This window comes from Sinocyclocheilus grahami, unplaced genomic scaffold (genome assembly GCF_001515645.1).
Source record: "Sinocyclocheilus grahami isolate Dianchi unplaced genomic scaffold, SAMN03320097.WGS_v1.1 scaffold1191.1, whole genome shotgun sequence".
Lineage (NCBI taxonomy): Eukaryota > Metazoa > Chordata > Actinopteri > Cypriniformes > Cyprinidae > Sinocyclocheilus > Sinocyclocheilus grahami.
Window position 1 is genome coordinate 261,249 of NW_015506370.1, and position 12,313 is coordinate 273,561.

The window sequence follows — 12,313 nt, forward strand, 5'->3', positions numbered from 1 at the left end:
CAGTTTTGACCTAAATATGATTTTCAGTTACAATAATTAATCTTAAAATTCAACATTAGTAACTTACTTTTAACAGCATCAGACGCGCGCACGCTCACAAGATCTCCCGGTTCTTACTTGTGAATTCAGTTTACTGGAGACTCGCACTAAACGGTTCATTTGAATCAGTGAGTTGTCGACTCGAGAACAGCTGCAATCGTGAATGAATCGTTTGGTGCGATTTGCAAACCGATTCATCGGGTTAATTGAAAAGAATCCGTTCGTTCTTGAATCAGACACCGTTTCTGCGTCTCGGAGCACGTGATATATTATAAGGAGTAACAATATGTTTTATGAAATGTAGTGAAGTAAAAAGTACGATCTTATGCTTTGGAATGTAGTGAAGTAAAAGTTACTCAAAATAAAATTACTCCAGTAAAGTACAGATACTTGAAAACTACTCCGTTACTGTCCACCACTGGTAAATAAACTGCAGAATGTTTTCTAATACACGCATGAACTGCATGTGTTCAAACAGCGCTGCGCGAGCTCGGTAGCCAGGGTTCAGAGTCCCAAAGCACGAGGAACATCTGCGCTGAAACAACATTTCTCGTCAGTTGCTCAGAATTTTTTTTATTAGGGCTGTCAATCAATTAAAATATTTAATCGCGATTAATCGCATGATTGTCATGAGTTAACTCGTGATTAATCACTATTTAATCGCACATTTTTATCTGTTCTAAATGTACCTTCAATTAATACTTTTCAAGTTTTTAATACTCTAATCAACATGGGCATGGATGCTTTATGCAAATGTATGTTTATTAGTGAAACAATACACAACATCGAGCATAAAGACTAGACATGATTCAAAGGTCATAGATGCTTTTCAAATAACTTGTTCATGTCTATTAGACACATGAAAAAAACAACATAGAAATACCAGGTTCCCTTTACTTTTATTTGCTCTGAGCAATTTAATTACACAAGCCTGTTTTCATTATTCACAGGACAGGGCAGCTCACTTCTTCTGAACATGCAAAATGTACATTTATTATTTATTATTACATTTGTTTGCCTCTCTATGCCCACATACTTAAAGGGTTAGATCACCCCAAAATGAAAATTCTGTAATTTTACTCACCCTCGTGTCGTTCCAAACCCGTAATGGCGGAAGACGTAGAAGAATTGTTAAATAAATTGTTATTTTTGTTTTCTTTGCGCTCAAAAAGTATTCTCGTAGCTTCGCAAGACTGAAGTTGAGCCACTGATGTCACATGGACTGTTTTACCGATCTCCTTGCTACGTTTCTGGACCTGGGAACATTACAGTTGCGTTGCTGTCTATGCAGGGTCAGAGAGCTCTCGGATTCCATCAAAAATATCTTAATTTGTGTTCTGAAGATGAACGGAGGTCTTACGGGTTTGGAACGACACGAGGGTGAGTAGTTAATGACAGCATTTGCATTTTGGGGTGAACTATCCCTTTAATTTTGATGCAGCTAAATTCTCAATAAAACTGTTTTCATTTATATATTTTGAGAATGAGAAACAACATAATATCTCTTTTAACTGAAAGCGAGTTGCTCCTCTCAGCCGCTCGCTGAACAGAGCAGTACCGGCGAGTCTCAGAAACGAAATAGGCCTACGGTTTGGGCAAACCCTAAAGATTTGTCGCTTGGCGCTTTTTGGAAAAAAAAAGTCGCTAAGTTGGCAACACTGTGCATCTCCATTTCTCCAAATACGGGCTAGGCTACGGGTCAAATGCGCGTTAATAAAATTTGTGCCATTAAAATGAATTTGCGTTAATGCGTTATTAACACTAATTTTGACAGCCCTATTTTTTTAATAAATAATTTACAAGGCATGTGACAATGCGATATGTGCGACAAATTCGTATTGAGAATCATTTATAAATCTGCTGTTGTCAACAAAAAGAAACACTGAGGTCCTCTTGCGGGTTTCCGCCAAAAGAAAAGCTGAGAAAAAGCATGTCAATTCATGTAAATATTTTAAAAATATATACTGTTTGTGTGTGTATTTATATATACATAATAAATATACACAGTACACACACATATATTATGTAAATACAAACGTTTATTTTGGATGCGATTAATTGTGATTAATCGCTTGTCAGCACTACTTTTAATATATTAATAATGTAGAAACTACTATTTATTAACTATGAATTAACTATAACCTAATAGTATGCTAATTATTTGGGGGGTTTTGTAGTTTTTTTTTACTGCTAAGTGTTTTTATGTTTTGAATAATGTGTAGTCATAAGTGTGCATATATCAGCTGTTTGACAACAGGATGTTTTACATGACTCATGCAATCAGATTACAAACTGCTGGACCATCTGAAGTTAATCAAAATAATATTGACTTGATCAGAATGGGATTAGGTTATGTTTACATGTATATATTTAAAGCTATAGAGCACATTAACCACAGAAAAATAATATTCAGAACATTTAGAGAATTCTGACTTGTTTTTATTTGTCAGTCCTCAGGCGCTCTGCAGTGCCTCCTCTAACCTCCAGGGGTCTGTGGAGGTCCAGCTGTAAACAGGACTGTAAGACTCTTGAGTTTTCTCTCTCTCTTTGCTGGTTGTAGGCGGTTGGAGCGACTCTGCTCATCAGCGCTGCTCCCTTCCTCATCCTCTTCCTCATCCCGGTGCAGTCAAACACGGACCAGCACCAGAACCTGCTCAAAGTGCTCCTGAGCTTCGCGTCCGGAGGTTTGCTCGGAGACGCGTTCCTGCATCTCATCCCTCATGCGCTGGGTGAGTGAGTCACATGACCATCACATCCTGTCACATGACCGACCGTAGCCTTGTCTGTAGTTTCCCTTGCCGTCTATACTGGAATAATATAAATATATTAGCGTACTCAAGTCAAGTCCGAACTGAAGTCTTATTACAATGCAGATTGTGTCAAAGCAGCTTTACAGTATTAAACAGGGAAATAGTGTGCCGTTCTCCTCTGGCCAGACGAGACCAGCAGTTTAATTCTAGGATGCAGCAGAGTTTTCTGAATTGTGTATTGTTTTATGAGCTGTATAAATCCATGTCTAGTTTTGGTAGTGTAGATTTCATTCATATGAAGAGCTGACTCGGCTACTGTTGCAGGCAGATGTAGTTCTGAAATCTGCCCTGCTAACCAGTCGAACCTTCACCCCTCGATTTCATCTCAACACAGAGCCCCATTCTCATCACAGCCAGTCGCACGGAAGCGGCGAGTCACATGGTCACTCACACGGTAGGTTATTGTTCAATCCCTGTATATACGTTTTTTTGTAACCCAAGCTATAATTCGGCCCAGTGGAATACAAGAATGTGATTTATTGGAAGATGTTCTTTTGTTTTTCTGAAGAGTCAGTCCGAGCTTGGTTTCTGTCGTAGGTGCAGGTCATGGTCACATGATGTCGGTGGGGCTGTGGGTGCTGGCTGGCATCGTTGCGTTTCTGGTGGTCGAGAAATTTGTTCGTCTTTTGAAGGGAGGCCACTCTCATGGTAAGAGTCTTAAACTAATCCCATTACATCGATTATGGCAAAAATCATAATCACGATTATTTTGGTCAGTTTATTTTGACCAAAACCACGATATGACCAAAACTTTATATGAATTAATTATTTAAAGGTAGTGATTTATATATCAAACATGTATTTTCTGTAAATAAGGTTGCTATGACATCTACATTTTGGAAGAAAAAAAAAAAAGGCCTCAAAAATTATTCTAAAATAAACACTCAGTAATAAACTAAGAAATCTAAGGTGCTCAGTGCTTTAAGTGCTTAAATCTAAAGTATTCAGCGAACAGCCTACAGAAACTGAATAATTGAACTATATAATAATTGAAAAGAATCAAACTTGCTCTGTTTCTTATTTAAGCTACAAAAGCCCTTCAGTCAAGAGCAGTAAGTGATTTTCTCTTTTGTATTTGTTATTTTTGATTAATATTAAGCACAGAGACGGCAGAAGGAATATTACCTTCATGGATCCAGTTTACTGTTACTCTCGTATTTTCATTCTCAACTGTTTACATACTCTTAAGAGATAACTGCCGAGGGTTTACGTGAATAATCACTACGCGCCGCATTTTGACATATCTGTGCATGTATTTGAGTGTTTAGGCATGCACCTTGAGCTAAACGTTCACTCCGTGTTCTGCTCCGTCTCTGAGTGCATGCACAGAACAGCACAAGTTCTCTTTCACGCAAATAAACATGAATAAATCAAACATGTCCCATTTTGCGAAAATCACGTTACATGATTTTACTGATTTGCACATGAAGTTTGGGCTTTTATTGAGGAGCGAAAGCACACCACTGGAAAGGGGGCAGTGATTATTTTATCTCGATTATTTTATTTTCATAACCGTTAGGAACAGCAGATAGACTGAGCAGCTGTTCCCAGTGATGTAGCAGAAAATAACAGCACATTACCATCAATCCTGCTGCTGCTAAATAATACTGAAATAGAATAAAAAATATATTTTTTACTTTTATAAATAATTTATTTGTTTTATTTTATTATTTTTTTTAACAGTGATCCAGACGTTGCTGACAGGTTTCCAAATACAATAAAAACCCTTTCTTGCCATGTTTTCAGCTGCTCCAAAAGCAAAAGACAGCGATGAAGAGGATGATGACAAGAAACCAGAGAAAGAGAAGAACGCTGACTCCGATAAGAAGCCTGCCGAGACGACTTCCGGTATGAAAGAGCTCCGGTGTTTGAGCTGTTGTGTGTCAGTGCCGTTGTCTCGCTGACAGGAAAACTCTGTGTGTCTGCAGATATTAAAGTGTCGGGTTATCTGAACCTGGCTGCTGATTTCACCCACAATTTCACGGACGGGCTTGCGATCGGAGCGTCGTTCCTGGTCAGCCCGGCGGTCGGCGCCGTCACCACCATCACCATCCTCCTACACGAAGTGCCACACGAGATCGGAGACTTCGCCATTCTTGTCCAGTCGGGCTGCACCAAGAGGAAGGTAGGGAGCTGATCTGTCAAACGAGTCGAGCCAAAGAAGAGTTTGGTGTTTGTTCTTCACCCTGAATTGTGCTGTTTTCTAGGGGTGTTGATCGATGCATCTCGATTCAGGGTTTATGGGGACTCTCCATAGGCGTAATGGTTTTTATACTGTACAAACCGTATTTTCTATTGCTCTTCACCAACCCTACCCCTAAACCTACCCCTCACAGAATTATAAAACACACAAACACAAGTCCTCAGGAGCAGATAAAGCACAGCATGCAGGAAATGATTCTCAGTAGCCAGTTACTACATATTTGTGCTAAAGTGTTTGACTGAAACATGAAGTTAAAGCTAAACATGGGAATGTTAACGTTGTCAGCGTAATGTAAAGGGTAGATTACACATATATCAATGAGAACAGAAATGGACTTTCACTGCATTTCATACTTGTGTGTGATTTTCACAGCTGAAGGACAGAACAAAGTGCCACACAAGATCGGAGACTTCGCCATTCTTGTCCAGTCGGGCTGCACCAAGAGGAAGGTAGGGAGCTGATCTGTCAAACGAGTCGAGCCAAAGAAGAGTTTGGTGTTTGTTCTTCACCCTGAATTGTGCTGTTTTCTAGGGGTGTTGATCGATGCATCTCGATTCAGTGTTGTTTTGTAATTGATTTTTTTCTTTGAAAAGCAAGACAAAACAGTAAAAAGCACATTTTGGCTATTTCATTTATGCAAAATGAAAAACCGTGTTCAGCCTTCGGCCAAGAATTTTCATCTCGGTGCATCCCTAAATTTGTTTTTATTTATTATTAATTTCTAATCATTTTAAAAAGGTAGCCTGCTTACATAATTTCATAAAAATGCACAAAATAAATGATATAATGGTGATGAATTGAATTGAATGGAATGGTTGACATGATAGTGGTAATGGAATGGTGACACAGTGATATGACTCACACCTCTACTGTTGTGCTCAGGCCATGTGTCTCCAGCTGCTGACGGCCCTCGGTGCGCTGGCTGGAACCACCTGCTCTCTACTGGCTGAAGGGGTGGGAGCCGCGGCCACCGCCTGGATCCTGCCCTTCACCGCCGGAGGCTTCGTCTACATCGCCACCGTCACCGTGCTGCCAGAGCTGCTGGTGGGCCGCTCCAGTCTCTGGCAGTCACTGCTGGAGATCCTGGCCCTGCTGTTCGGCGTGGGAATGATGGTGCTGATCGCCGAGTACGAGTGAGCCATGCCTGAAAGAAGAAGCTGTAAAACCAGGCCAAGAGACCAGTGCAGGGTCACCTGACCTCTAGAGACCAAGAGTGTGTTGAGATGAATGATAGCATTGACCACAGAAACAAAAAAACTGAATGCATGAGGGAGAGAGTGAAAGAAATGAAGTGCTGAGCTGCACTCCTGACCAATATGAATGGATCACTTAATCATTTTAGGCACAGGGACCAGCAGCTAGAACGTCCCCTGTGCTTCTGTGTACTGATACAGACAGGATCGACAAGATCAGGCTCTGAGAGATTTGACCATTACATTCCCAAGATGCATCGTCTGTGTTTGCTGGAGCGGTCCGATAAATGCTCGTGCCTCATCAGTACAGCTTTTCTAGAAATATCAGTTATGTTACATGATTAAATCGTTTGATTTTGCTATTCGCACAATAAAGGTTAACGTGATTCTTTCCTAAGCAGCGTGTGCTTTCTCTTTGACAGGGAGATTCTTTGATTCCTCTGATGAAATATTCAGCTGCACAGCTGTTACTCAGTGACACGCTCACACACACACACACACACACACACACACACACAGGTTTGTTTTTATGGTTTATGGGGACTCTCCATAGGCGTAATGGTTTTTATACTGTACAAACCGTATTTTCTATTGCTCTTCACCAACCCTACCCCTAAACCTACCCCTCACAGAAAACTGCTGGCAATTTTTGAATTTCATAAAACACTGTTTTGTATGTTTTTTAAGCCTTTTGTTTTACGGGGACACATAAACCATATATACCTGTACACACACACACACACACACACACACACTCTCGCTCTCTCACACACATACACGTTCACACACACACACACTCGCACACGTTCACACACACACACACATTCACACTCGCACACACGCACGTTCACACTCACACGCACACTCTCTGTATTTTCTATTGCTCTTCACCAACCCTACCCCTAAACCTACCCCTCACAGAAAACTGCTGGCAATTTTTGAATTTCATAAAACACTGTTTTGTATGTTTTTTAAGCCTTTTGTTTTACGGGGACACATAAACCATATATACCTGTACATACACACACACACACACACACACACTCTCGCTCTCTCACACACATACACGTTCACACACACACACACACTCGCACACGTTCACACACACACACACATTCACACTCGCACACACGCACGTTCACACTCACACGCACACTCTCTCACACACACACACACACACACACACACGAGATGTTTGCATCTCTTCTTCTTGAATGTGTTTAAATCTTTGCCTATAATGTAAACCCTTTACATTCACATGGAGTGTAAATCAAGCATATCTCTTCACAAACAGAAATGGATGCAATGTTGTTCAATTTCAGTTCAGTTAAAGAGTTGTACATCTCTAACAGGCTGTGTTCAGAAGAAATCTGAGAAAGCATCTTCTGGTTCCTCCTGATGAGTGCTGGTGAATCACTGCTGACGTCGGAGGAGAGAAACTCCCTGAATCACAGCATCACGCCAGCGTCTGACGGGTGTGTTGTGGGCATTGCTTACAGGTCCAGGTAAAACACCTGCATTAATGCAGGTCTAAAGAGGTTTATTGCACATTGCCAATTTTATTATTCAGCAGCTGAAAAGCAGACTGTAAATCTAGCTGCTTAAAATAATAATAATAATAATAATACTTAGCGTTAGAGAGTGTTAGTAGAAGCCTAAGCATGAACAATAGCAAGAGTGACGCTTGATTAAGCAGTGTAATGGTCAAGGGTTTTCTAGTTTGACTGTGGTGGTTTCAGGTTGATGTATGGGTCTGGGGTGTGAGATCTTTTCTCTGCGGGTCAAGTGTGCTGCTGCAGTAGCAGAGAGAAGCATCAGAGCCGCCAGTGCAACCCCAGCACACAGCAGTCAATACTGCCAAACCTTTTATCAGACTCGGCTTGTGCTCCTGAATAATATTTTCTTATGAATCTCTTAAATGATGTTGATGCTACCTGATGAGTGCTGGTGAATCACTGCTGACGTCGGAGGAGAGAAACTCCCTGAATCACAGCATCACGCCAGCGTCTGACGGGTGTGTTGTGGGCATTGCTTACAGGTCCAGGTAAAACACCTGCATTAATGCAGGTCTAAAGAGGTTTATTGCACATTGCCAATTTTATTATTCAGCAGCTGAAAAGCAGACTGTAAATCTAGCTGCTTAAAATAATAATAATAATAATAATACTTAGCGTTAGAGAGTGTTAGTAGAAGCCTAAGCATGAACAATAGCAAGAGTGACGCTTGATTAAGCAGTGTAATGGTCAAGGGTTTTCTAGTTTGACTGTGGTGGTCTCAGGTTGATGTATGGGTCTGGGGTGTGAGATCTTTTCTCTGCGGGTCAAGTGTGCTGCTGCAGTAGCAGAGAGAAGCATCAGAGCCGCCAGTGCAACCCCAGCACACAGCAGTCAATACTGTCAAACCTTTTATCAGACTCGGCTTGTGCTCCTGAATAATATTTTCTTATGAATCTCTTAAATGATGTTGATGCTGTCTGACCTGCACATGATGTTGCCTTATCTAATATAACAAATAAAATACTCCTGCTTAATCTTAATTATACATCTATTTATCTATTAATCTTTTTGTTTGCTTTAAATAGACAGCAAATTGCAATCTCTCCTTTTAATTTGACTTGAATTGAATGATGTATTTTGTATGTAAAGTGTGAGATGATGAGATGACTTTCTGAGACAGTTGAGGAATATTAAGCTTGTCACAAACAATCATACATCACTGTTATCACAGTACAGACATTCATAAAGAGGAAGTGAAAGTAAATATAAAGGATCAAATGAATGATGCTCTGCAGTCTGGCGTTATTACGCAGAGTCATTCCACCGTCAACTTCTGTGCAGAATTAGCATTGATTTCATGGAGAAAAGGCTTATATTAGTGAAGCAGCATTGAAATTCCCTGAGACACTCAGTCAGATCCTCTTTGTTCTGTCCTTCAGCTGTGAAAATCACACACAAGTATGAAATTCAGTGAAAGTCCAATTACAATTACAATTACAGCACTGAAATGAAAATTCTTGGCCGAAGGCTGAACACGTTTTTTTCATTTTGCATAAATGAAATAGCCAAAATGTGCTTTTTACTGTTTTGTCTTGCTTTTCAAAGAAAAAAAATCAATTACAAAACAACACTGAATCATCCAGATGCATCGATCAACACCCCTAGAAAACAGCACAATTCAGGGTGAAGAACAAACACCAAACTCTTCTTTGGCTCGACTCGTTTGACAGATCAGCTCCCTACCTTCCTCTTGGTGCAGCCCGACTGGACAAGAATGGCGAAGTCTCCGATCTCGTGTGGCACTTTGTTCTGTCCTTCAGCTGTGAAAATCACACACAAGTATGAAATGCAGTGAAAGTCCATTTCTGTTCTCATTGATATATGTGTAATCTACCCTTTACATTACGCTGACAACGTTAACATTCCCATGTTTAGCTTTAACTTCATGTTTCAGTCAAACACTTTAGCACAAATATGTAGTAACTGGCTACTGAGAATCATTTCCTGCATGCTGTGCTTTATCTGCTCCTGAGGACTTGTGTTTGTGTGTTTTATAATGCAGATATTCATTCATTCATACCAGTCTTTCATTTGCTGTCACAGAATATATACAGCTAGCAAAATAACTATATTTTAAATTAAAAATTGCTTTCAGTTCCAATTATAATTATTTCATATTATTTAATGATACATTTATATAATATATTTGAAATATATACAAATGTACATTCAACATACGCTGAGGCTTTGGTTTCTGTAATGGAAATGTTATTATTATTATAGGTATTATTTGCTTTACTCTACTAAAGAGTGTCTAGATGCTTCATCAGTATGATTATTTTGATGTGCTAAAAGACCAAGAGGAAATGTGTGTGTGTGTGTGTGTGTGTGTGTGCGTGTGTGTGTGTGTGTGACATTCATTCTTTCAAATCCAGTATAAAGTCTTGAGGAAAAGGTGTCACATTCAAAGGATTTTGGATTTGTTAGATCATGCCTATGAAAGTGTGCATCTATGAAGCAATGTGAGTTACTTTAAATGTTTATTAAGTAAATGATAATTGCCAGTCGGAAGAGTTTATTGTAAGTGTATACAATATTATTCTGCCATTAAGTGATTTTACTAGTGTTACAGCAGTGTCGCTCACTGTTAAGCACTTTTTTAAACCCAGTATTGGATTTTTGCATGTTTTTGTGTGATATTGTAATATTAGTAACTGAGTAACTGAATCTCACTTTATTTGAAGTTTATGTACAAGATGTTTTTGCTTTTGCATGGAGTTTATGTAAATTACCTGAGCAGCTCTGAGTTTGAATGTGTTCACCATTTCTAACCACTAGGTGGTGAGATTGGCATAAGATTTCGATGTGGTTTATGTGGTAGATGAAGCTGATTGGATCAGATTTTAGTCCATCTAGTGTGTTTACATAGAAAAACAATGGTGAATGGCAGCTTCTAGTGTGAAGGCAATAGGATGATCTTCACTGAATGAGTCAGACGTACAGTGACTGGGAAAGGACATGTTCATAGGTTGAGTTTTTGTTGTGGCCGTGACATAAGTAATTATGGCAACGTCATTGCATGTTGAGGTCATGACATTCACTTTTTTGTTTTTGCCACAGAAATTAAAAGATTAGGTTGACTGAGAAAAAGTGAGCTAAAGGGGTGTGTACAGTGCTAATAGAATCGATCAGAGCTCCTCAACAAACTATACAGTACATGTTAAACAGGAGCAAATGTGAAATACTCAAATTTTTCCAGGTGATAGACAAATAGTTGAATGTCTATTACTTTTGTACATTGTTCAAATCTGATCCTCCTACCAGAAAACTGTGAAATAATCCTTCAGGACATTTCTTTGGTTTTTTTAAGCATTGCTTATCATTACAGTCCAGCTGCTGTAAAACTCCCTTTCCACATCTACACTAGGATCCTTCAGCCATGATGTGGTTAGAAGTTTCCCAATCTGCATACTGGTGGAGTGTACCCTAGTAAAAAAAGTAATATATTCAAAATAAATTTATTTCATACTAAGTATAGTTCAAATCTGGAAAATCACAGGGCTTAAGAAACAAGGAACTAATTGGGACACACATGAAATCAATGAACATAATTGACATGAGGGAGAAACTAGGTCATGGGGCTCGTTGTGGAGGAAAACACAAGACACAGAACACAGGACTGACATTACTACCCCCTCCCCGAAGGTGCGTCCACACGCCACACAACATCCAATGGGGAGGGTGGTGGGTGCTCTGGAGGCCCCTCAGGCCAGGCTTACACGGGACGGCAGGCCTCCAGAGCGGTACCCGTTCCGGGACCCATGGCAGATCAGGCAGTTCAGGGCACCATGGCAAAGCAGGCAGACTAGAAAGCCATGGCGGAGCAGGGAACTCAGGGGGCCATGGTGGAGCAGAGAGACTAGGGAGCCATGGCAGAGCAGGGAACTCAGGGGGCCATGGCGGAGCAGACAGTTCAGGGGGCCATGGCAGAGTGGCCTTGGCACTCAGCCCGGCTTCCACGGCTGGATCCCTATAATCCCTATAACCCTATAACCCCCCCCAAAAAAATCCTTGGGGAGAATATCGGCTTCTGATGCCCTCCGTGGGCCGGATGTGGGAACAGTGACCCTCCCTGGGCTTGACTATGGAACTGTGGCCCTCCCTGGGCCAGTCGTGGAAACAGGAGCCTTCTCTGGGCTGAACATGGGAACTGGAGCCCTTTCTGGAGCGGACTCAGGGGCATGAGCTGACACTGGAGTGGACTCAGTGGCTGGAGCTAACAGTCTTTTCCTCCATATATTTCTCCTCTGGTTTGGGGTTAAGGAGCGGGCTGTTGTCAGCTGAGGGCTTTGGAGAGAATTGGCTGGCGGGCTTGACTCGGGAAACGGAACGGAAAATAAAACACTTTCGAAGAAGGAAACAAAAACAGGTCCGGTATTCTGTCACAGTGCTGCCTACAGTGTTGGAATGAGGAGCGAAGGAGCGAGGAGACGGAGGGAATCCAGAACAAATATAGACTTTATTAACACAATGGAACACACGTAGCACAGGAGTCAAAGAACAATACCGGAA

At 40.8% G+C, this 12,313-nt stretch overlaps 1 protein-coding gene across 4 annotated transcripts in view; it reads left to right on the forward strand.

Moving 5' to 3' along the window:
- The window catches only part of LOC107567816 (zinc transporter Slc39a7-like), a 24,910-nt gene extending 18,153 nt beyond the window's left edge, over positions 1–6,757 (forward strand). For 3 of the 4 annotated variants that reach the window (XM_016253589.1, XM_016253591.1, XM_016253592.1), the window contains exons 3-9: positions 2,600–2,768; positions 3,114–3,243; positions 3,387–3,495; positions 4,589–4,697; positions 4,778–4,926; positions 5,454–5,501; positions 5,935–6,757. In XM_016253589.1, coding sequence (XP_016109075.1) covers positions 2,600–2,768; positions 3,114–3,243; positions 3,387–3,495; positions 4,589–4,697; positions 4,778–4,926; positions 5,454–5,501; positions 5,935–6,189 — 969 coding nt within the window. In that variant the 3' untranslated portion in view covers positions 6,190–6,757. Of the gene's footprint in view, positions 1–2,599; positions 2,769–3,113; positions 3,244–3,386; positions 3,498–4,588; positions 4,698–4,777; positions 4,927–5,453; positions 5,502–5,934 lie in introns of all 4 variants that reach the window. The other variant, XM_016253588.1, reaches the window with a different exon arrangement.
- The last annotated feature ends 5,556 nt before the right edge of the window (positions 6,758–12,313 follow it).